At 39.6% G+C, this 26,047-nt stretch overlaps 1 protein-coding gene across 1 annotated transcript in view; it reads right to left on the reverse strand.

The window, feature by feature from the left end:
• FBXL13 (F-box and leucine rich repeat protein 13) overlaps window positions 1-26,047 on the reverse strand; it is a 166,852-nt gene that overhangs the window by 122,319 nt on the left and 18,486 nt on the right. Inside the window, exons 4-7 of the mRNA XM_059711281.1 lie at window positions 18,193-18,260; window positions 17,141-17,295; window positions 15,270-15,379; window positions 12,173-12,337 (exon numbers count right to left, since the gene is read on the reverse strand). Coding sequence (XP_059567264.1) covers window positions 12,173-12,337; window positions 15,270-15,379; window positions 17,141-17,295; window positions 18,193-18,260 — 498 coding nt within the window. The remainder of the gene's footprint in view (window positions 1-12,172; window positions 12,338-15,269; window positions 15,380-17,140; window positions 17,296-18,192; window positions 18,261-26,047) is intronic.

Here is a 26,047-nt window from a genome sequence, read left to right on the forward strand (position 1 = left end):
TGGGTATGTGAATACTTTTTCAGGTGTGACATGAGATCTAAATGCAATCTGTATTTATATTTGTATATCTGATATATCTGTATATCTGATTAAGTATCTCTGATGAAAATTTAGCGTTAGAATTGAAATGTTGTAAAAGCATAAATTAAAAACTTGATGTCAAATACAGTGTGAAATAAAGAATATAAAATATCTCATTGGCAATTTTTGTGTATTGGTTAAGTGTAGACATGATAATAATCTAGATATATTGGATTAAATAAAATGTATTATTAAAATTTAAAAAATGAAATAAACTTATTCTCAAAGGAAACATATACTACCTAGAATATAATATCCTAAAAAAACATTGTAGTATGTTTCCAAATGCCATTAAAAGTCAAAATATTGTTTTGTACATAAATTCCATATGTATCCAGTGTTCAAACATCAAATCCCAGGGATATATAGAGAAATATTTCTATGTGTTACTTAGAATTTAAACAATTTTAAAATATTTTGTAAGAAAGAAAATGATTATGTGGTCAAATAGATTTGGGAAATCCTGATCAAAACAAAGTAAAACATTATGAAACATTTAAGCATCTAGAGAAAGAATTTAATAACAAACACATATCCATTAATCAAATTTAACAAATATTACCCTTTTAGAAACTAAATTTAAGAACTTTTTCTGTAGGGCCTTCTTTTAACCCCAGGAAGACAATGACATTAACCATTTACTGTAGACCTAGTTTTTGTTTTGGCATCTGTATTGTTCTGTGTTTGTTTGATTGTTTTTGTTAATCTTCACTGAAGGATATTTTTCCATTGATGTTAGAGAGAATGAAAGGGAGGGGGAGAGACAGAGAGAGAGAAACATCAATGTGATAGAGACACATCACTTGGTTGCCTCCTGCTGAAGCATCTATCTTATATAAAAACTGCTGTTTGACATTTTAACCCTGCTATTTTGGCTCCTGTAATGCTTGCTGGCTTAAATAATAAGCAAAATAAGCCTACTCCCATTTCAGAGAGGCCATTAAACCTCCCCCAGACGAAGTTATCAGTGCTGGCACCTGGCCACGCCTTTGATTGAGGTCTCAAAGCCCCAGCACATAGGGGTTCTTTAAGAACTTGCAAAGGGGACCAGAACAGAACCCCATATATGGGAGACAAAGAGAATAAAAAAATATATAAATACAGAAAACTTCCTGTGTGACTTCGCCCAGAATTCTAGAGACATTTTTCTCTGGGCCCGCATGTACTCATAATAATAAATTTAACTCCATCTCTCTAAGCGTTGCTTGGTTCTTCTCTGATTTTCTGTAACACTGCATGCACCCCGACCAGGGTCTGGGATCAAGCCTGCAACTGAGGTATGTGCCCTTGACTGGAATGAAACCCAGGATCCTTTAGTTCGAGGAACGACTCTCTATCCACCTAGCCAAACCGGCTAGAGCTGTATTTTTTAAATGAAAAGCCTCCATTCTTCCAGCTTCTAAGATGCCACATTACCCATCCTGGTGTTTCTCTTCTTCGTCCATTTGTCCTTGTATTAGTCCAAAAAAACAGAAACAAAAGGAGATATACAGACATAGATTTATAGACTTATATGTATTTACCATATATATGTAATACATGGTTTGGGGTTCTTTTTGTTTTTTGGGGGGTGTTTTTACTATAAAGAATTGGCTCCCTATATTATGAAGGCTGAGCAGTCCAAATTCTGCAGCTGGAGACCCAAGAGAGCCAATTGTGTTGTTCAAATGTGAGTCCAGGGCCTGAGAACCAGAAAAGGCAAAGGTAGAAATTCCAGGCTCATCTGAGTCAGAAGGCAGCAGATGATGAGATGCCCCAGCTCAAAGGCAGTCAGGTATAGAGAGGATTCCTTCTTACGCAGCCTTTTTCAGTGGACTGAATGATGCCTGTCCGTTAAGGAGGGTCATCTGCTTTACTCAGTCGTCTAATTCAAATTTAAGGTAGTAAAAGGCAACTCAGCCTGGCGAGAGCCAAGAATTCCTGAGGGAAAATGGTAGACAATGAAGCTGAAGTGAGGAATTAGAGCATAAAGGGCCCTGTGGGCCATGTTAAAGCCGAAGGGGATCAAGAAAGATTTTAAGCAGCAAAGTGACATGAATAAATGTGACTTTTGAAAGATAAAGATAGCCCTGGGTAAGCAAATGAAAAATGAGTCAAGGTCAAGAGTTGATGTTGAAAGGCTCAGGGAAGTAGCTTTAATAACAATCTCACTGATAGATAATGAGTGCCAGAGGGAATGTAGAAGAGAAAATAAGAGAGATTACACGTTTAAAAAAATGTAGTCAAAGATTATTTCCAATTTCTAGCTAGGTCAGTGAAGTTGGTGATAATGCTATTCATTTAGAAACAGGATAGAGGAGAGACAGTTAGAGGAAGGAAATGATGAGTTCTACTTTGGAAATGATGGATTGGCCTGTGTCTTTGGAACACTCAGGTTGAGACTGTTTAAAGCATTTTCTGGGCCTCTCCGTAGTTTGAGATAGAGTCAAGAAGTCTGACAACACATATAGGGATAAAAAATAGAGTATTAATTCAAGAGAGGAGGAGGGTTGAGAAATGTCTTACAGTAATAGGGTGAGTAGAATACATTTATAGAGCTGAGGGAATAAATCAATAGAAAGAAAGAAATTAGAGATGGTGGGGCCAGGGAAGGCACAGGGAAGGGGGAAGGGGTAACAGCTCTCTCCTAATTAACTTTATATTGTAGTGCAATAACGGAGAGTTGTCTTCCGAACATAAAACACAGACTTTTGAGTTAATTGGTAAATGCTTCCATGCAGATCACAAGCCATCTAGAAGAGATGGTAAACGGCTAAATTGAATTAGGCTCAACCAACCATTTCAATGGAACATTGTATGGTATGGAAAGAAAAACACTTGGCAAGACAGGACCCATGAGTCAGGAGTAAGTGGTGAGTGGTGTGAGTCATGCATTTAAGATCAATAAAGAAGCTGGCTCTGCTCCTCAGGTTATTAGTTCTGAGTTCCCCACCCCCCTAGTCACCCAGACTTAACGCTATGCTGTGGGCCTCTTCATTCGCCCTTTCATTTCAGACTGCTGGTTCCAGAATTCAGCTTCGGTTCTTACACGAGTCTTCCTTTTCATTCCCATGGTGTAACCCAACTGCTCCCTCTTAGAGAAGACTCCGTCTGCCTTCAGACTTTACCTAAACTCCCTCTCCCCAACCCAAACAAGGCAGGGGGAGGAGAGGGAAGACAGGTGAAGGGTAAAGAAAACAGCTTTGTAAGTCAGCCATCATGTCACTGCCCACTTGATGAAGCCCAACTCCTGAGTGGTCACTCAAGGCCTCAACGATTTAGCCCCATCCCATCATTCCAGTTTTATATCTTCTACTCCCAACATAAATTCCCCATTCTAGCCAAACTGACCCACTCTACTGCCCTGAAATGTTTCTTCCATTTTCTTGGCTTTATTTTTCTTTCAATTCTTTCAACAAATATTCAGCAGAGAGAAGCCTTCCCTGACAGCCCTGTCTAGCACACCCCAGCCTCTTTTTTTAAAAAAAAAAAATGAGATATGATTGACATTTAACATCATATTAGTTAAATATGGTGTACAATATAGTGATTTCATCTTTGTATATATTGCAAAATGATCACCACAATAAGTCTAGTTGACATCCATAGTCATTCATAGTTGCAAGTATTTTTTCTTTTGATGAGAACTTTTAAGGTCTACTCCCTTAGCGACTTTCCAATATACAATACAGTATTATTAACTATCGTCTCTATGCTGTATATTACATCCCCATGACATCACCATGCTGTATATTACATCCCCATGACTTATTTATTTTATAACCAGAAGTTTTTACTTTTGACTCCCTTTACCAATTTCACCCACCCGCCACCTCTAGCAACTACCTACCTATTCTCTGTGCATCTATGAGTTGGGTTTTTGGTTTTAGTTTTTGTTTATATCACACAATATTGGTCCTTCTCTGTCTGACTTATTTTACTTAGCATAATGCCCTCAAGACCCATTCATATTATCACCAATGGCAAGATTTCATTCTTCATATGGCGGAATAATATTCCATTGTGTGTATATAGCACATCTTCTTTATCTCTTCAGCTATCAGAGGACATTTAGGTTGCTTCCAAATCTTGGCTATTGTAGCTGCAGTAGACATCAGGGCACATACATTTTTTTGTGTTAGTGTTTTATTTTCCTTCAGATTACTACTCACAAGTGGAATTTCTGGATCATATGATAGTTCTATTTTTAATTTTTTGAAGAACTTCCATAATGTTTTCCATAGTGGCTACACCAATTTACATTCTCACCAATAATGCATACGGTCTTCCTTTTTTCACATCCTCACCAACACTTTTTTGCTGTCTTTTTGGCGATATCTATTCTGACAGGTGTGGATATTGTAGCTTTGATTCGCATTTCCCTGCTGATTAGTGATGTTGAGCATCTTTTCTTGTGTCTGTTGGTGATCTGTGTGTCTTCTTTGGACAAATGTCTATTGAGATCTTCTGCCCATTTTTAAGTTGGTTTGTTTTAGATTTTTTACTATTGAGTTGTAAGAGTTCTTTGTATATTTTGGATATTAACCCCTTATCAGATATATGATTTGAAAATATCTTCTCCCATTTGGTAGGTAGCCCTTCATTTTTTTATGATTTCCTTTGCTGTCCAGAAGTTTGATCTAGTCCCACTTGTCTAGTTTTTAGTTTGATCTAGTCCCACTTGTCTGCCTTTAATTTGCATAATACTTTTATTAAGCATATCAATATCTTATTAAAAGAAAAAATAAGAAGCACATTTTCCATGGGATAGCCAAGAAATTTAATTAGTACAAAATATTTCTTTGTTGAGCAAGGAACCACTTATTTTTGCTTTTTTGCCTTTTTGTTTGCTGTTCCTTTTGGTAAAGGTGTTCATCCTTTAACCCGATTTATTTTCTACATAGCATTAATTCTTCATGACATGTTCTTCTGTGTTTATTTACTTATTTACTATCTGATTTCTCACACTAACATATAAGAACAAGGCTATTTGTCTAATCCACTGCTATTTCCCCAATGCCTGAAACATCGCTTTGTACATTATAGGCATCCAATATAATGGTTAAATAAATGAAATGAAATCTTGATTGAGTGCCTGTTTGTGCCAGTCTCTTAGGTGCCGAGGATCAATAAGTAATTAAAACAAATGTAATTCCTAAAATCTCAAAACATATAATGTAGAAGGGCAGACAAAAAAACAAAAGTGTTATTAAAAATCAATAGCTATTTACAATGAGAAGTGCTATGAAGGAAAAGAGCCAGGCATTATAGCAGGCATTAATTTTAGATTGGGTAGTTAAGAGAGGTCACTTTGATGGGTGGCATTTAAGCTGAGATGTAAAGAACGAGAAAGACCTAGTCAAGCTAACAGTGGGATGGAAAAGAGTTACAAGCAGGGACAAGAATATGAGCAAAGCGCTCTAGGATTTTTTGCATTCACTCCTGACATTTTCCTCTGCTGGGATGCTAGTTTCCAGCCAAGATTTAGAGATGTTTAAAGCTAGAATAATCACAGAGGCCATCTAACCCACCCTCCTCTCATTTTACAGAAGAAACTACAAGAACATTCTCTTTGTTAGGGATTTTCAAAGTCTTTAAACCAGCGGTTCTCAACCTGTGGGTCGGGACCCCTTTGGGGGTCGAACGACCCTTTCACAGGGGTCGCCTAAGACCATCGGAAAACACATATATAATTACATATTGTTTTTGTGATTAATCACTATGCTTTCATTATGTTCAATTTGTAACAATGAAAATACATCCTGCATATCAGATATTTACATGACGATTCATAACAGTAGCAAAATTACAGTTTTGAAGTAGCAAGGAAAATAATTTTATGGTTGGGGGGTCACCACCACATGAGGAACTGTATTAAAGGGTCGCGGCATCAGGAAGGTTGAGAACCACTGCTTTAAACGGAGACCGAGAGAAGCTAGATGTCCTGTGGGAAGTCAGCAAGCCAGTGGGGCTAAGTTCAGAAGCCAGTCTTCATGACTTCCCGTCCAGTGGCTTCATCATTCAGTCATCTATCTAATTCAACATGCTAATAATAGTGATTTCTACTGAGAAATTACCACATGCAGGGCATTGTTCTAAGCACTTCATGTATATGAATACATTTAATCCTCACAATCGCAAAAGCAAGAGATATCATCATTATCTCATTACAAATCAGACAGTTTAGAAACAACGAGATTAAGCAACAGGCCTGAAGTCCCACAGCTGGTGACAGAGTCAGCCACCCGGACTCCAGAGCACACTCTCTTTGTCCGCGTGCCTCTTTCTGTGATACAGTTTTTCATCCTACAAGTGGATGTATCATTTCACAAGAGTGGTTCTTGCTAAAGTTAATGTAGCATCTTGTACAATTTACACGTCATTAAAATGTGACAGCAAGATCATTTATAAACTACTTAATTTAGATAGAATCCCTGATTACTGACATGATGGAGGCAAGGTCTATGGGCAGAGCAATCCTCTGCCAAAAATAAACTGACACTAAAGCAATTTTCAGATATTTTGCTTCTTCTGCTTTTTCACCCATTCCACAGGCCAAGCCAACACACACACAGTTGCCTCATAGAGCAATGTGGTTTTGGAACCTTCCCTATCTGTAGCTCACACCGTACACACTGATGAAACCTGGAACCGCTCTCTGCTTTGTTGAATTGAGGTCAGACTGACCCCTGAGGTTATCAAAACATGGATTCAAAAACTCATTGAGAATACTCTTTTGTTTAGCAGTTCTAAGTAATTTAATCCAAAAGATCTGAACCATCTGGTTCTTCTCCTACAACATGGTTTGAGTTTTAATAGCTATCCAGGGTTTTGAATTTTTTTTCCCAAGGAAGATGAGTCATCAACACTATAAAATCTGAAGGTGATTTTATAACTTTTTGCAAGTCCACATGCTATATATCTTTTACAAACACACAAAAGTTGTAGTTTAAAATGAAAGCCCTGCTGAAACCGGTTTGGCTCAGTGGATAGAGCGTCAGCTTGCGGACTGAAAGGTCCCAGGTTCGATTCCAGTCAAGGGCATGTACCTGGGTTGCGGGCATATCCCCAGTGGGAGAGGTGCAGGAGGCAGCTGATCGATGTTTCTCTCTCATCGATGTTTCTAACTCTCTATCTCTCTCTCCCTTCCTCTCTGTAAAAAATCAATAAAATATATTTTTTAAAAAATAAAATAAAATGAAAGCCCTAAGACGCTGCTTATATTTTTAAACTAATCAAGCAACTTTACATTTTAAGACAACTACATTACTTAACAACATTAGTTAGACTTTCCAAATTCATCAACATAAGGCTTTCTCTGTATGCCTTGTCAAATTACACACATACGAAAAAAAAAACACACAAAAAACTTGCTTTTTCATGGAAAATGGTCTTTGCCAACCCTCCCACAAGCACTGAGTTTGACTGATAGTGTATGAGCCCTAGCATCTGCAAACTAAACAGCCTTTCCTCATCACTAAGTGATATTAAGAAAAATTATTATAAAACAGAACCTGACTTGTTTTCATGAGTTGATGTAACTGGATCAAAAAGCAAGCCTACAGTTTAAATGTGTTTTCCAAGTTCAAACTGTATCCCATTCCAGATTGCTGTTTTTAATTATTTCTTCAAAACATCAGGCAACCTAAATGTACAAATTTCCATTTATTTTAAAAACTAATACTTCCAAATTTTTAAATAAAATTAAATCCAACTCACATTATATTTTTCTGCTTTTACACCTTTGTTTCTCAATTCCCTGAGAATTAGTTGACCAGAGAAGCCACCAAACTAAATCCCATTTTAAAACTTTGATTTAAAAATTAACTTTGCAAATCTATTGCAAAAATAAGCTTAACAAAATCAACTGTTCAGGACATGAGTGTTAGAATCATTGATTTCTAGTTTTACACTATTCTATAAATACCCTCTTTTATTTCCTATGCATTTTTTAAAGTATGTTTTTATTTATTTCAGAGAGAACAGAGAGGAGAGGGAGAGAGAGAGAGAGAGAGAGAGAGAGAGAGAGAGAGAGAGAGAGAGAGAGACTGAGAGAGAAACATCAATAGTCTGCTTCCTGCACATCCCTAGCAGGAATCAAGCCCACAACCCAGGCATGTGCCCTGACCAGGAATCAATCCAGCAACTTCTTGGCTTATGGGTTGATGCTCAACTGCTGAGCCACACCAGCTGAGCTACCTATGCATTTTTAATGGACATTACCAATTTATTATGTTGAGAAAAAGTTAAGAATATCTCCAAAAATAATGCTGTGCTTTAATATCATATCAAAATTCAGTCATTTTAAAAAGAAACACAATTACTCATATTTGTTTAAGGGTAGTACAATTAAACAGATATATAATGGTTTTTTAATTATTGTTTTTGTCTCAAGAGTAAAATATTCATTCATATATATATATATTGCATTTCCTTAGAATTCTCCAGAAGAAAAACAAAATGATATAGAGGCTATAATTCTAGCCAATGATGTAGGGAAACCAGGTTCTGGTTGCAGAGTTATAGTTATGTGACTTTGGGAATGTCATTTAATTTCTGAGATCCTCAGCTGTTCCTCCTGAAAAAGGCAAAAACTTAACACAAAAGTCTTGTTCTTTTCTAGCGCCTGTTTGAGCACTCTGGCAGACTCTGTAAGTCTTATATCCCCAAGGGCCTCTACATCATTCCACATGGAAGTGGAGGGGGGAAACCCGGCTGGAAGAAGGGACCGGAAGCGGGATCGTAACCCATGACATGATATTGAGGCACGATAGCAAGAAGCTAGGAAAATTCCTGGGCGAGTGGAATGAGAAAACTGAGACAAGAAAATTAAGGCCAAACAATTTAACCAGTTTACGGCCAGCTAGTGAATCGCAAGGCCCTATCTTCCCTAACCAAGGACACTTGAGAGCAAATGGTTTATGCCTCTCCTCTCTGCCTAGAGATTAAAGAGCTTAAATCACCCTGGTCAGGGAAATAGAGAACAGAGACCCAATTCATGCCATTTGTGGCCACTAAACCCAAGGATGGATGAAGTCAGGGGAACGAATAACAAAACCCAATTACAGACAGACAGACCCAAGATAAAAGCAAAGCAGTGGAGCTGACCAGGGGATAATCCCAAACTCCCTCATACACGCATTTTGAGGCATCGGCATATTTAAAACGCACCTAGAAAGCTGAGGAATATTCTGCTGAAACCCTCCCCTAAGATCCTGGCCCCCAGAAGAGAGATTAAAAACCCCTCAAGACCAATGATGCTGGTTAGGCTCTCTCTGGAGCACACCCACGCCTGTTCTCATTCAAGAGAAAAGTCCACAGGGTCATCCTTTTTTTTTTTTTTTTAAATATATTTTATTGATTTTTTTACAGAGAAGAAGGGAGAGGGATAGAGAGTTAGAAACATCAATGAGAGAGAAACATCGATCAGCTGCCTCCTGCACACCCCCTACTGGGGATGTGCCCGCAACCAAGGTCCATGCCCTTGACCGGAATCGAACCTGAGACCCTTGAGTCCGCAGGCCAAGGCTCTATCCACTGAGCCAAACCAGTTAGGGCCACAGGGCCATCCTTTAATAAGAGCAGAGCTTGTGCAACAGAGCAGAGGAGCACAGACTTTTGCACTTCACAGTCGACATGTCAGTTTGGGCAAGTAATGTTCCAAATGGAAATAGAATATATCCTATCGTATTGGGCTTTTCTTACTGCTGCTATAACAAGCTTCCACAAATTTAGTGGCGTAACACACAAGTTTATCTTGCAGTCCTGGAGGTCAGAAGTCTGAGCAGATCTCAGTGAGCTGAAATGAATTTGTTGTCGGGGCTGCATTCCTTCTGGAAGCTCTAGAAAGAATCCACTTCTTGTCCTTTTCCAGCTTCTAGAAACTGTCAAGCATGACATTTTTACTTTCTTCTAAATTCTAAAGATCCCACAAGACTTGCCACCAGGGGGCAGCAGGCAGTGGCAGCTCATCCTGGGCTAACCCCTGATCCTGTCTCCACAGCCCCCCTTTTCTCTGATTTTCCGGTGACCTAACAGCATGGCTCACTTCTTCCCTGCAATCTTTCTAGGGAACAAAGCAGAGGACCACCTAGGCTCTCTCCTGGTGCTTCTTCTACCCTGGGACCTTCCCCAGCTTTAATAAACTTACTCTCAAAATCACGTGGACTCATATTGTGAAATCTTTCCTGCACGAAGGCAAGAACCCACACACAGCAGGCCGGCCCGAGGCGGACCCACTCCGCGGGCCTGGTCCCCATCCGTGACAACATCAGAACGCTATATTTAAAATGCAAAAACTGCCCGTGGTTTTCACTGTCCCGAGCAACACCCCCAGTAATTCTACATGTTTCTGACATTCTGAAGTGGGTTTTTCCAAAAGGAAGTCTAAAACTTCAATTATCCCAACATAAACTCTTCCCCATAAGTTTCGAGTTTGGTTAGGGAGATGAGGATGGGAATGTTTTAAAAAGCAAGGGCTGAGAGGGCTGAAATTGCCCAAGGTCATACTACTAATAAAATGGCTGATGCAGGATATGTACCCAGTTCTCCAGAGAAACTGAGCCTGGACTGTTTGTGTTTTTTTTTTAACCACTATTTTATCAAATTGCAAAACCTTTTATGAGAAAACATATAAGTTCATAGCCTGTCATAACTGTTGAAGTTTCTATGTACAAGTCTCTGTTAGACCCTGGGTCAAATTATGAGATGGTTTGCTGACTCTGAGTGTTTTGGATCTTTATTAGTTGGCATTTTCGGTCTCTTTGAATTGGGAGATGGAAGAGCATTAAACCAGAGTTCCTTTATGTACTGACTTCTTAAATACTCCCTTGCTTTTTATCTGTTGCAGTTGTGTGTGGGATTTTTTTGTTATTGTTGCTGTTTATTTTGGTTTTGCTTTTTTACTGCAACCAAGAAATCTTCTCTGGCAAGGCGGAATGCCCTTTTATTTTTTTAATATATTTTTACTAATTTCAGAGAGAAAGGGAGAAATAGAAGCATCAATGATGAGAGTATCATCCATTGGCTGCCTCCTGCATGCCCCCTACTGGAGATTGAGCCAGCAACCTGGGCATGTGCCTTGACCAGGAATCAAACCATGACCTCCTGGTTCATAGGTCGACACTCAACCATTGAACCACACCAGCCGGGCAGGAATGCCCTTTTAAATAGGCTGATGACTGGCAGTTCTAATCCAGGTGTAACAAGGCCAACTGGTTGATTAACTCACCCAGTCCCTCTCAAAGTACCCTCCTGCGTAGCAATCTTGCAATTAGACATGATCAGGTGATAAAGTTCTAGCTTAAAATACATCAATGAAAGTCTTGACACTGGAGTCTTGGGGAAGACTTTCCTAATAAAAATAGACAACCTTTTTGCCTTCTACCACTGTGACTTTTCCCCTTATTTTGACCTGATAGCTGAACATGAGGCTGAAAATGGAGAAGCCATATTATAACCAGGAGACAATAAGCAAAAAGGTGCTAAGGGTTGTGGGGTAAAAACATAGAAGAATTACATTTTTATTGACATTGTAGAGGGGCAGCCTTACATTGTCTTCCTCTGGACCTTGTTTTATAAAAAACAAATAGGACCTTATTTCTTTAATCCCCACAGTCAATTATGTTTTTTGATATCTTTATGGGCTCAGAACGCTCGCATCCCTGTTGCGTCTGCACACACTCCACCTCCACCTCCAATTATGGCATCAGCTGATGTCAGTCACAATAAGGCTCGTGATTGGAGGAAGCCTGTTTGATGAGGTGTGGGCAGTTATGCACCCCCCATTCCTCGCCGCCCAGCTCCCTCCTCGCTGATTGCCATGTACCTAAAATCTGTTGCACCTTAAATGGCAATATATGTTTGAAGGAGAAATGAAAAACATTGTTTTCATTCTTATTTCCTACAGCTTTAATTTCTTCATTTTTTATTGTCATATTTATCTGATAGCTTCCAAATGTATGTATAGCCTCCATAAAATGAGATAGCCAACAGCTAATTATAAAAAATATTTCCTCAAAATATGGCTTCCATCATTCATGTAAGGTTCATAAAACCACTCTTTGAACAAACATTGTGAAAATAACTAGTTAAGACATAAATTCATACAAACCTGCAATACTGCTCTTTCTGGCAACTGTGTAAGGTCACATTCAGTAATTTTAGCTGCAAAATAGTCTCCAGGCCGAATGTATTCAGCAGAAACGATTTCTTCAACAGCTCCTCTGCTTCTAATCCTGTTTCTCCATTTTTTCAATTGAACTTCGTGTTTTAACAACTGCCATGAAAACAATTTAGAAATTGCATGAAATTGTTGTAAGGGTTAAATGAGATGATATATATATAAAGTACAGAGCTTGACACAATGATAGCACCTACCAAACATTATCATCATCAGTACATAAATTATCATTATCCAGAGCATTTTTAATATTCTCTGGACCACCAAAGCATTATAGATCATTTCCTTTAGTTGTGATACAACATTGGCACAGACAGCCACCTTGAACATGGGGTCCAGCGGCCTTTGTGGTTCAGTGGTTAAGCATCCAGCCATGCACCAAGAAGGTCACTGGTTTGATTACCGGTCAGGTCACATGCTTGGGTTGCAGGCTCGATCCCAGCAGGGACTGTGCAGGAGGCAGTGGATCAGTGATGTGTCTCTCTCGTCTATGTTTCTCTCTCTCCCTTTCCCTTTCTCTCTCTCTAAAATCAATAAAAATATTTTTTTTCCAAAAGATGTGGCCCAACATCCTCTTTTATAAACAACGAAGCTGAAACCCAGAGTGTCAAATTTCTAAAAACAATAGGACCTGTATTTGCGGCATAAAGGGAGGGAGGTAGCACAGAAATAAAAAGGAGAGTCAGAAATAAAGAATTTGGGGATTTGCCTGACTTATCATTACAGAAATGCCCAATTTTAACTTTCCAAACAGTCCTGAAAACTGCATAATAAAGGGAAAAGCCTTTAGGGTAAATAAGTGTGTGACCTCTTCACACACACACACACACACACACACACACACACACACACACACACTTTTGTTTTAATATATATACTTATCAGAGCCTAAGTAAGAGCATGCATTGGAAAGCTAGCACACAGAAATGTTCTCTTATTCTCCTCCCAGCACACACCCGCCATCCTCACTCCACCTAGGTGCAAGGAATCACACAGCTAAAAGAAAACGTCTTATCTAGACACCTAATTAACTACACTATAATCCACAGCCACATTAAGGATAATGCTATTATTTTATATATAATAGGCATTATTATATCATAACTAGAGGCCGGGTGCACAACATTCGTGCACTCAAGGTTCACTCAACCTGGCTCTTGCGCCCTCTCGCAGTCCAGGAGCCCTTGGGGCTAAACCGGAATTCGACATCCTTAGCACTGCCCCAAGAGATGGGAGAGGCTCCTGCCACTGCTGCTGCACTCTCCAGCAGCGAGCCAGGCTCAGGGCTTCTGACTGAGCGGCTCCCCTTGTGGGAGCTCACTGACCACCGGGCGGCAGCTCCTGCATTGAGCATCTGCCCCCTGGTGGTCAGTGTGCGTCATAGTGACCTGTCTTCTGCCGTTCGGTCAATTTGCATATTAGCTTTTTATTATATAGGATATATATCTACTGTGTGCAAAACATTGTGCTCAGTGCATGGCGATGCTTAAGAGAACAACACTGTCTGCTCTTAGGAAAGTTCAGTTTCTGGGGAGTAGACAGGGGCTGATTGGTCTTGTACAGTTACCTACTTTCCCGTTAGACAAGCAATGGTCAGACTAGGGGGCCTGGGGTCAAAACTCTATCTTAGGACACCCAGTGGTGGAAAACACTGAATGAGCAGACTTAAAACAGTGGTACCCGCGGTGTAACTGTTTAACTGGCAAGGTTGAAAATGTAGCCCACACAAGGCAAATGCTAGAGGATCTCCTGCAACCAATTCAATGCCAGGAGGTGATAAACTTCTAGGGAGCGAGAACTATGCCGCAGACATCTCATCCCACCACAGACGCTAGCACCGTCAGGTGAGTAATCCATCCTTTCAGGCTCTCTCTTTGTCAGTGTGCAGGAGCATCAGTCTCTACACCTGAAGCAGTTTGGGGTGGGAGCCATCGATCCTGCCTTCCTTGGGGGTAAGCACAAAACAGAAGGTTTAATCCCTTCCTATTTTTCCTTTCTTTTTATTTCTGCTTTTCATTTCAAAGGATATTAATAAAACATTACCTACTAAACAATGTAACTACAAACATTTTCAGCATGTTTCTGTCTAACCCCAGGAAATACTGTGAATATTCTAAAATCCTATATAATAAAAGGCTAATATGCAAATCAACCAGTGGAACAACCAGTCGCTATGACGCGCACTAACCACCAGGGGGCAGATGCTCAACGCAGGAGCTGCCCCCTGGTGGTCAGTGCGCTCCCACAGGGGGAGCACCGCTCAGCCAGAAGCCTGGCTCACGGCTGGCGAGCACAGTGGCAGTGGCGGGAGCCTCTCCTGCCTCTATGGCAGCACTAAGGACCCCTCAGGGGATGTCTAGGCTGAGGGAACCCCCCTTGCCCCTCAGTGCACGAATGCCGTGCACCGGGCCTCTAGTATTAAATAATAATATATTAATAACGTAAGCACACTAGAGATATTTTTAAAGTTGGAGGAGTTTGCTTCGGTCCTCTATTTTGATTGCTTTAATTGCTAGTGGGTGTCCAGTTAAGAATGATCATTTAAGCTTAGCAATTCAGCCATTTAAAAGTAATTTAATATTAAGATTATAATTTATTAAGTTGAATGATGAAAAAGAATAAATAGCAATCTAATCTTATCTAGAAAAATAAATTTATTCCATTTTTATCACTTATTTCTCTATTGTAATCATATCAAATAGTTTCTCTTCCGTGTTACATATCTATATCTATTTAAATACATGTTTGAACAAAATTCTTAGTGTCTTTACCAATAAGTTTAGACAAAATATTTTTAAAAATTTCTTGATGTTTATAGTTGAAATGAAACAACAGAATTTATTAGGAAATATTTTGGATAGCTGAAGTGAAATTTAAGTTATTACGTTAAAAGAACAAAGACCTACATCAAAAGCACATAATAGTCAAGATTTTAGTATTTTTCACACATAGCATTATTATCTAAGGCAACATCAATATAACAGCAAAATTTAGTTTCTAAAAAATTTAAGTTTCTAGTATACCATACCAGCTCTTCTTCTCTCTTTTTACTTTGATATATTGCTTTATCCCTCCATTTATGTAGTATTATTATTAGCTTCTTATTGTGGAATATCTGTTGTATCCGCAATAGTACATCTAAAGAAAATTTATTAGATTACTGTATATAGTTAAAACTGTTTCCCAAAAAGTATTTAATATTCTATCATGTTTATAATATGAACTAATGTTGTATCTAATAGTTTTTGTTTGGTTTTAATTACATCTGAAATTAATTATTTTTTATGCAGTAGATAGTACTCCTGAGACTTTATTAAACTTTAAATATCACCTTTCCCTTAGAAATTAAGATGTAATAGATGTAAATAAAATGTCAATATGTATATACACAAATATGTATAATTTATTTTTAAACAAATGTGTTCTTTATAAAACCAGAACTTCTGCGTGGCCAGCACGGCTTAGTGGTTGAGCATCGACCTATGAAGCAGGAGGTCACAGTTGGATTCCAGTCAGGGCACATGCCTGGGTTGTGGCTCAGACCCCAGTAGGGGGCATGCAGGAGGCAACCGATCAATGATTCTCTCTCAGCATTGATGTTTCTATCTCTTTCTCCTTCTCCCTTCCTCTCTCTAAAATTAATAAAATTATTTTTTTAAAGAATTTCCAAATTTATTCATAGAAATACAATCATGAAGTAGTATTTTTTAAAAAATATATTTTTATTGATTTCAGGGAGGAAAGGAGAGGAAAAGAGAGATAGAAACATCAATGATGAGAGAGAATCATTGATTAGCTGCCTCCTGCACACCCCCTACTGGGGATCGAGCCCGCAACCTGGGCATGTGCCCTTGAACAGAATCAAACCTGGGACCCTTCAGTCTGCAGGCCAACCCTCTATCCACTGAGCCAAACTGACTAGGGCATGAAGTAGTACTTTGATTTAGTGAAATGCCCTATGATTAAATAGACTGATATATATATTTGAGCTAGGGGTTCAAAGTTCAGGGGGCCAGGAAGGAGGATGACTAAGGCAGGCCTGGGGACTCCGCTCACAGAGGGCAGTGGCTGTTTTAGAGCCCATTCCCCTGGTGTTAAAACCTTCAGAGGATCTACTGTGACAGCAGCCATCCAGGGGGCATGATGCTTGTGATTTGCAGCAGCCACAAGCAAGCAGTCTCTGGGGAGCTGGACAAAATCTAAGAGGCTATAGTTCTCTACCCCTGCTCTTAAGATTGCATACATGCACTGTCCTCTCATTACAACCATCAAGGATTTAAGCAGAAGAAATTTATTTTTCTTTAGGTTTCCTCATGTATCCATTAAATGCAGTATCTATAAAGAATGCAGAGCTCTCTACAAAAGATAGTCAATTTTGAAACCTATCTATAATATACCAGCTCTTTGTTATGTAAAGAAAGGTCATAGTAGGTCCCTATTTACATTTATATTTATAGTTATATATGTGTGTACATCACAAAAATACATACAGAATTTTATTTAAAATATGCCTTGAGACAAATCTTATTAAATACTTTAAATTAGTGGCTTTATGTTTCATGACAATTCTCTAGACATAAAAATAATAAATTATCAATAGAGACAGACTTCTAGATAGAGAGCAGGCTGACAGCTCTGGGGGGCTGCAGGGTGGAAGGATTGAGCAAAAAAGAAAAACAAAGAGAAAGAACTTGTGGACATGGACAACAATGTGGTGATTGTGGGGGGGGGGCGGTAGGGGAAGGAAGGTACAGGGAGAATAAATGGTGATGGAAAAAATAAATATATTTTTAATAATAATAATAATGAATTCTTTAGTATAAATTATGCTTAACTATTATTTTTTTATTCTTTGAATACAGGGACATAGAAAATAATTGCTACTGTGTAAGGATTTACCTTTAATTTGTTCTTTTCGACTTTTCACATAAGAGTGCCAGGGATAAAATACATATTTTTGAAGTTTTAAATTGTCATATTTAATTGCTATTTCCATTTTTTTAGCTATAATGTCTTCTTCCCTTATGCGAGGAATTGCTATGTCTTTCCAACCGCTATAGGCAGAAAATAGAGAAAATAATATTTTAATGTTATGGCAATATATTACTAAATAAATTGAGAGGGAGAAAAAGTAATACCTCCTCAAAAACCACAGCACAGAAATAAATTATTTTTATTGCTTTACTTCTAGACGGTCCTTGCATTTTCTTTGAGCTTGCACTTCCCTTGTCTACATTTCTGAAGCCCAGAAAACTCTTAAATCCAAAAGTTTTTTTCATAACCTATATAGAGGCAAAACTAGACCTGGTCTAGGGTAATCTTGCATCAAAATCTCTCTGCATCTGACACATGGATGGTCAACGTCTTTCTTCATTTCACAGTTAGAGTATATATCTATCTGACTATAGAAATACTAATATATTCAAATATGTTTTGTTCCATTGTGCTGCCCCAGACACCACTAAAATGTTATATAATAACCATGGTCTATACAGAGATTACCTGTCTAAATTTTCTCTTAAAGGAGTCTCAATTCCAAAACACATCTGGCTCCAAGAGTTCCAGATAAGAGAATTATGGGCCTCTATTTTCAATTTTGGAGTTTTACTTAAAAACTAGAGGCCTGATGCACAAAATTCTTGCAAGGGGCTCGGCCTCTGCCACCACGGCGGCCCCCTCCGCCTCGGCACTCGCGGCCCCGGCTTCATCCAGAAGGTCGTGCGGAAGGACATCCGGAAGGACATCCGGTCTAACTAGCACATTATGCTTTTATTATTACAGACAAAAAAGACAAAGTGATACCGTGAAGAAATAAAGAACATATTTTAAGTAACTATAACTAGAGATAAAATCAGCACATCTGGCCCAAAGTGAGCTTTTCTCCATATGGAGACTATCAAGAATAAGAGCACAGAGAGGAAGAAATAGTATATAAAAACTCACGTTCGTACCTGAAGTGGCTCTTTACTAAATGTCCAGTGTAAAAAGTGCATGCTTTTATCATCAAGTCTGGAGTCATCTAAAATAAATAAAGAAACAAATAAATAAAACATTAGAAATAAACGCGGGCCACCTCTGGGAGGTCCCGAGGAAAATTCGAGCAATGGTTACATGTCGGGAGCATAACCTGGCAGGGAGACAGGAACCAACTGGAAGAATTATTTGCCATTTACATATTTTGGAATTTTATTGTGTATGCCTATTGCCTATTTTTTTTTTTAATTTTATCGTTGAAAGTATTACCTAAGTCCTCTTCTTCACCCATTTACCTCTTCCAGCCGGCTCCCACCCCCACCCCAAGGCCCTCACCACCCCTTTGTCTGTGTCCACGGGTTATGCATTTATGCATATGAGTTCATTGGTTGATCTCTTTCCACATTTTAAAAGATAAAGTCACAGCTTTAAAATTTCCCATTATATTGCACTTACTTTAAAGCATTTAAGGTAAGTACTATGGCGTTATTATTAGCAGCTGTATTGACAGGATTATAAAGCTGTGAATCTGCTGGTCACTCTGTCACTATTAAACTGGGTGATTTTGCCTTCTCAGGAGTATAAAATGAGATTTTTCTTTTAAAAAAAGCATACAGCCATAACCGGTTTGGCTCAGTGGATAGAGCACCAGCCTGTGGACTGAAGGGTCCTGGGTTTGATTCCGGTCAAGGGCATGTACCTTGGTTGTGGGCACATCCCCAGTAGGGGGTGTGGGGGAGGCAGCTGATCGATGTTTCTCTCTCATTGATGTTTCTAACTCTCTATCCCTCTCCCTTCCTCGCTGTAAAAAATCAATCAAATATATTTTAAACAAATAAATAAATAAAGCATACAGAAATTACCAAGCAGAAATAGAAAACCGTGTATATTAAAAGTCTACACTGAAAAAGATGCAAATTTATCACTTGCAACTATCCTATCTAATAAAAGAGAAAAATGGTAATTGGCATACGACGATACCCTTTTCATTGGCTAATCAGGGCTATATGCAAATTAACTGCCAACTATGATTGGCAGTTAACTGCCAACTAAGATTGGTAGTTAACTGCCAACAAGATGGCGGTTAATTTGCATATGTAGGCACAATGCAGGGAGGCAAAAGGGAAAGCAGGAAGAAGCCCCCTGCCACTGACAGTGATCAGAAACCCAGGGGGGAGCTAAGAGCTGGGGGGCAGGGCAAAGGCGGCCCTGGGGCCGCCTTTGCCCTGCCCCCCAGCCATGATCGGAGAATCAGGCGCCTTTGCCACCCTGGCCAGTGATAGCAGGAAGTAGGGGTGGAGCCAGCGATGGGAGCTGGGCACGGTCGAAGCTGGCAGTCCCGGGAGCTAGGGGTCCCTTGCCTGGGCCTAAAGCCGAGCCCACGATCGCGGGGCCGCTGCAGCTGTGGGTCCCCCCTGCCCGGGCCAGACGCCTAGGCCAGAGGCCTCAGGCCTGGTCAAGGGGCCAATCCGGTGATTGGTGATCGGAGGGTGATGAGGGTCAACTCCTCTGGCCGAGGCATCAGGCCTGGGTGGGGGGCTGAGCCGGGGATTGGGGGGATATGATGGTCCCCTTGCCCAGGCCTGAAGCCTGGGTCAGAGGCATCAGGCTTGGGCGGGGGGTGGAGCAAGCGATCAGAGGGAGATGGGGGTCCCCTGCCCAGGCATGATTCCTGGGCCAGAGGCCTCAGGCCTGGGCGGGGGCCAGAGCCAGTGATCAGGGGGAGATGGGGGTCCCCTGTCCAAGCCTGACACCTCTGGCAGAGGCGTCAGGCCTGGGCAAGGGGCCGATCCTGCGATTGGAGGGTGATGGGGGTCAACGCCTGAGGGCTCCCAGTATGGGAGAGGGGGCAGGTTGGGCTGAGGGACACTCCCCTCCCCACACACACCCAGTGCACGAATTTCATGCACCGGGCCCCTAGTTCATAATAATACACATTAATATGTGGGAAAGGCTAAGGATGATTGAAATCATCTGTACCTCCTGTCCATTCTTTAACACATTGGCATGCTTATTATATGTACATGGCTACTGTAAAGTGCTTACTGCTGTATGTTTTCTCCGATGTTATTGCCACCCTCTTTATCATACAAGTACACAAACAGGTGGTCGTATCTATTTGGTGTAGAGATGTTTGGTTCATATCTGTTGCAACTTCCCAGAATTCTGAATTCTACTTTTCTAAGGCAACCCTTTTTCACCTTTGCACATTGCTGTAAATCTGTGTTAATAGATACAGCAAACAAATGTTATTCATGAATTTATTTCGGGCATACAACAAAAACCCTCAGGCCCCCTGATAGTCTGCTTCATGTTCAGTGCCATTTGGAAATCAGAGAATCATTGATCAGCTGCCTCCTGCTCACTCCCCACTGGGGATCGAGCCCACAACCCAGGCATGTGCCCTTGACTGGAATCAAACCCGGGATCCTTCAGTCCACAGGCCGATGCTCTATCCACTGAGCCAAACCAGCTAGGGCCAAATTACTCCTTTCTTAAAATTAAGTATTTATTGTTGAAATTATTACATGTGTCCTCATTTTCCCCCATTGATCCCTTCTAGCCCGCCCCCACCTCCTCCCCACCTCAGGCCTTTACCAACCTATTGTCTGTGTCCATGGGTTATGCATATATGCATACATGTCCTTTGGTTGATCTCTTCTCACCCACCCACCCACCTCCACCTTCCCTCTGAGATTCCACAGTCTGTTCCATGCTTCTATGTCTCTGGATCTATTTTGTTCATCAGTTTATTTTGTTCATTAGATTCCACACGAGTGAGATATGTAATACTTGTCTTTCTCTGACTGGCTTATTTCACTTAGCATGATACTCTCCAGGTCCCTCCATGCTGTCTCAAAGGGTAAGAGATCCTTCTTTTTTACTGCTGCCTAGTATTCCATGGTGTAAATGTACCACAGCTTTTTTATCCACTCATCTACTGATGGGCACGTGGGCTGTTTCCAGATCTTAGCTATTGTAAATTGCGCTGCTATGAACATAGGGGTGCATACATTCTTTCCGATTAGTGTTTTGGGTCTTTCAGGATATATTTCTAGAAGTGGCATCACTGGGTCAAATAGCAATTCCATATTTAATCTTTTGAGGAAACTCCCTACTGCTTTCCATAATGGATGCACCAGTCTGCATTCCCACCAGCAGTTCACTAGGGTTCCCTTTTCCCCACATTCTCACGGCACTTGTCACTTGTTGATGGCAGCCATTCTGACAGGTGTGAGGTGATACCTCACTGTCCTTTTAATTTGCATCTCTCTGATGATCAGTGACTTGCAAAAATTACTCTTGTGATGAGGGAGAATGTAAACCACTGAAGTCATCTTTACTAAATTCTGCTAAATTCTGATGTTGGGGTACGATGTAGGGGGAGGAATCCAGATCAGTAAAGTAAGAGTATTAGGGATATCATAGCAGGAAAGATAAAACCAAAAACGGAATGAGGTGGCAGAAGCAAAGACAATTTCATCTACGTTACTATTTTTCAGCCCTGCTGCTGATCCCTCAATTTCTTAAGCCTAAACTTCTCTTTAGACGATACAACCTGAAAAGTGCTATATAAATATCTACAATAAATGGCACAGTTCATAGAATATAAATATATTACACAATCAAATGAATAGTCATTGTGGTAGTAATGACTTTGAAAAGAAAAATGATAATTCAGCCAGTAACGCTTGAACTTGACTTTTCTAATGATCAACTCTTTAAATCAGCATAAAAGTATTGTTTTGTTTCTGTTGTTGAAAGACTTTGTAGTTGTAACGTTCCCTTTTAGTAATTCTTTCCGTAAATTATTGTTTTAATTTCACATATATTGTTCTCCCGGTGAGAAAAAAAAAAAAAAAACACCCACTAATAGAATTAAAATAGATGATTTTTCCTCACCCTCTTGTTTTCTCCACAAGGAAGCATAGCTTTAAGAGAATAACTCCAAGGGACTGGCCTGCAACAGGAGCTCCAGGCCTGTGATCACCACCCCACCACCACCCCTCCCTCCCCTCCCCTCCCCCACACCCTGGGGCTGGGCATGCATCAGCTCCACTGCAGCTCTGGCTCCGCAGTGCCTCTGGCCGGTGGAGCCATCAGTCACAGGCAGGTACACTGGGTAAAGTGGTTCAACTTCCAGTTCTCACCACTGACGCCCCCGCAGCATGCTTTGTACTCTTCGTAGAGTATATTGGTGAATGGCTTCTGGTTGGAAAATGTTCTCTGACTGTTTTATTCCAGCTGGCAGTGTATTGCACACAGTAGGAGCTCAACACACGTGTACAGATTGATTGAATGAGACAGCTGCCTAGATGCAGGCCAGTTCTCTGCCATCTGGCCTCTGCAAATAGAGGGTAAAGGATTCGGACAACTTTGTGGAGAAGTTGCTGAGTGAAAAAGCTACTTGGCGTTGGTATAGAGGACCTAAGAGTGAGAGCCGTTTCTGGGCCCTCACAAACCACTCACATCAACTTCCCACCTGGGCTGCAGCACACAGGCACCTGCTGGCTATAACTGAAGAGAGGGCGGCGCGGGGGAAGGTGTATCACCACACGATTCCTGAGAGTCCAATTGTTTTGTAAGATTGGTTTTGAGCCTGGAAATTCGAGAGAAAATTCTGCCATGGGAAATGGTTTCTAAAGTTAAAGGGTGGCAATGTTGAAGTAATAAATTAGTTGTATCCCAGGCTGATGAGACCAGAGGAAATTTTGTAATAAATGAAAAGATAATGAATTACAATTAGAAATCATGAACTACAGCTACTGAATTTACGGCTCTTTAATGTCAGTAGTAATTTGTCCCATTAATTTTTAACTTTGTAAGACACTGCATTTATTATATATAAGAAAATGGCTATAATTTAAATCATACCCTTAGAAAAGGTTTACTTCTATAGTAATTGAGGTATCTAGTATAATATAAGGAATCTGGTAAGACTCAAATGAAAAATAAATGTGAGTTGTTCATTACCACTAAACCTGCATTGCAAGAACTGTTAAAGGAAATTCATTAAGAGGAAAAGAAAAGGTTAAAACTATAAATAAGGGGGGGCAGGAGGTAGTGGGGTAAGAGATCAACTAAAGGACTTGTATGCATGCATATAAGCATAACCAATGGACATAAGACACTGGGTGATAGGGGAGGCTAGGGGACTGTCTAGGGCGGGGGGATAAAATGGATACATATGTAATACCCTTTGTAATACTTTAAGCAATAAAAAAAAAAAAACTATAAATAAGTACTTCTTGCAATTTTAATTGTTTCACGCTAGATTTATAAGTGGTTGGTCTAATAGCTTTACTGTATGTTTGCCTTTACTGAGATTTTATTTTCTTTCATATAATTTCTTAATTTTTTAAAAATATGTTTTTATTGATTTCAGAGAGAGGAAGGGAGAGGGAGAGAGAGATAGAAACATCGATGATGAGATAGAATAATAGATCAGCTGCCTCCTGCACACCCCCCACTGGGGATCGAGCCTACAACCTGGGCATGTGCCCTGACCGGGAATTAAACTATGATCTGGTTCATGGGTTGATGCTCAACCACTGAGCCACACTGGCCAGGCACGTTTCTTAATTTTTGAACTTCTGCAAATTTTTAAAAGAGACTTTAATGCCCAGCAGTCTTTTGTGCATGGAGAGAAACACTCATTGCTATTTGTACGTTAGTGCTCTATTTAATAAACAGATTTAAATATATACAACTTAGAAAAACTAAATTTTCTTAAACATGTAAATGTTTATAACAAATTTTTATTAAATAAAACCACTGAAACAATTTAAAGTGAATTAAAAACTTACAAATGTTATTTAGAACTCTCAAATGCCATACACAACAGATAAACATACATAAATGCCATATCATTAACTCTTATTACTTATTTTACACTTAAATTTATCCTAAAAATAAACAACATGAATCTAGTTCATATCTTAATTATTTCTATACATCTTTTTTTAAAAAATATATTTTATTTATTTTTTACAGAGAGGAAGGGAGAGGGTTAGAAAGTTAGAAACATGGATGAGAGAGAAACATTGATCAGCTGCAGCTGCCTCCTGCACACCCCCTACTGGGTATGTGCCCGCAACCAAGGTACATGCCCTTGGCCAGAATCGAACCTGGGACCCTTGAGTCCGCAGGCCGAGGCTCTATCCACTGAGCCAAACCGGTTAGGGCTCTATACATCTTTATTTTTTTTTCTTCTAGGTTACAGTAATACTTATTTTGATGCCTTCTCAGGAAATAATAATCTACTCAAAAGGAATAATCTAGAAAAGGAATACTTTTGCAAACCAGCAAGAGTGGATGTGGTTACCAACCAGTTGATTCTTGTTTGGGGCACAGGATCTGTCTGTCTCTCCCAAATGGTTAAAACCCCCGTTTCCTTTCACAGTTAAGCTATGTTTGTTACATCAGTAAGACCTTTTTTTTTTATTTCTTTTCTTTTTTTTTTTCTTATCTTTTAAGTCAACATCTTCCATTTGGACTTTAGGATTTCAATACACAATACTCCGTGTGATGACATTTTAATGTGTGAGAAAAGCAAGAAGCAAAAGGCTACTGTCTGCTATTTCCATGTAAGAAGTCAGAGGGGCGGAGAATACAGTGTATTTGCTAGTATTTTTCAAAAAGAATCAATGGGAGGACATAAGCTAAAAACTATGAAAATGGGTTACCTAGAGAAAGGGAGGTAATAGGGAGGCCAAAGAGGAGAAATGCAAGCAATATTTCTCATTTTATTGTTTTGATTTTGCACCATGTGATGTTATACATCATTAAAAGAAAAGTTGACCTTCGGTACCAAAAACAGAATTAATTTAGGTAAAAAAATTAATTTTTTACTGAAAATACCTGGTAGGAAATATACATCTTCAAGGCAAAAAGAATTGCATCATTTTCTTGAACTGAGGTCGTTTTACTGTTAGTGGCCTTGTGGCATTATTATTCTGAAATAAAAATATTCCATTGAAGGATCAAAACAAAATTACATTGAAGGATAAAGCTAAATGAGGAATTATATTAATGTTTATAAGTATCAAGATTCATTAAAAGTGGGTCAGCCAGACCAGGGGTGCCTCTTGGTGGGATGCACCAGGAAGAACACAACACCCCCAATGCAGCCTTTTGTCACCAAGAGAAAAGTAAGGGGGGAAAAGAACTTGAATATTGTGCAGGTCTAAGTACAACTTGCAGGAAATACAAGAAACAGAACAAATGAAGAAACCATGAGAATGTGGGACATTTTACATGACACATTATCTTTTTTATTCAATAAACAACATAGGGAAAAATAAGAACGAATGATTATAGATACATAACAACCAAGCCAATGTGTGGACCCTGTATGGATTTCGACTTAGAGCCATATGTAAAAAGGCACTTTTGAGAATTAGGGACACCTGAATATGGACTGAATATGGAATTTATATATCGGAATACAATCAGCACTAAGTTATATTCAGGAATTGTTGCCAATTTCATTAGGTAGACAATGGCATTGTGGTACGTAATCTAAAAATCTAATTTCCTGTTAGAGATGCACACTGAAGTATTTACTGGTAAAATAATACAACTCCTGGGATTTGTTCTCTAATGCTCCAGCAAAAAAGGGTAAGGGGGAAATAATGAACAAGAATGGCAAAATGTTAATTATTGCGAAGCTGTATGATGGCATTCTCTCTACTTTGTGTTATGCTTTGTGTTAAAGATTTTTTAATGCTATGGATGCTTTTTCTTCTTATAACTAGTAAGCCCATCTGGAGATGCCATTTCCTATGAAATGAGAATCAAGTCTGTGAAGTTAGTTTCCTTCTTACAATGGTT

Source organism: Myotis daubentonii, chromosome 10 (assembly GCF_963259705.1).
Source record: "Myotis daubentonii chromosome 10, mMyoDau2.1, whole genome shotgun sequence".
Classification (NCBI taxonomy): Eukaryota; Metazoa; Chordata; class Mammalia; order Chiroptera; family Vespertilionidae; genus Myotis; species Myotis daubentonii.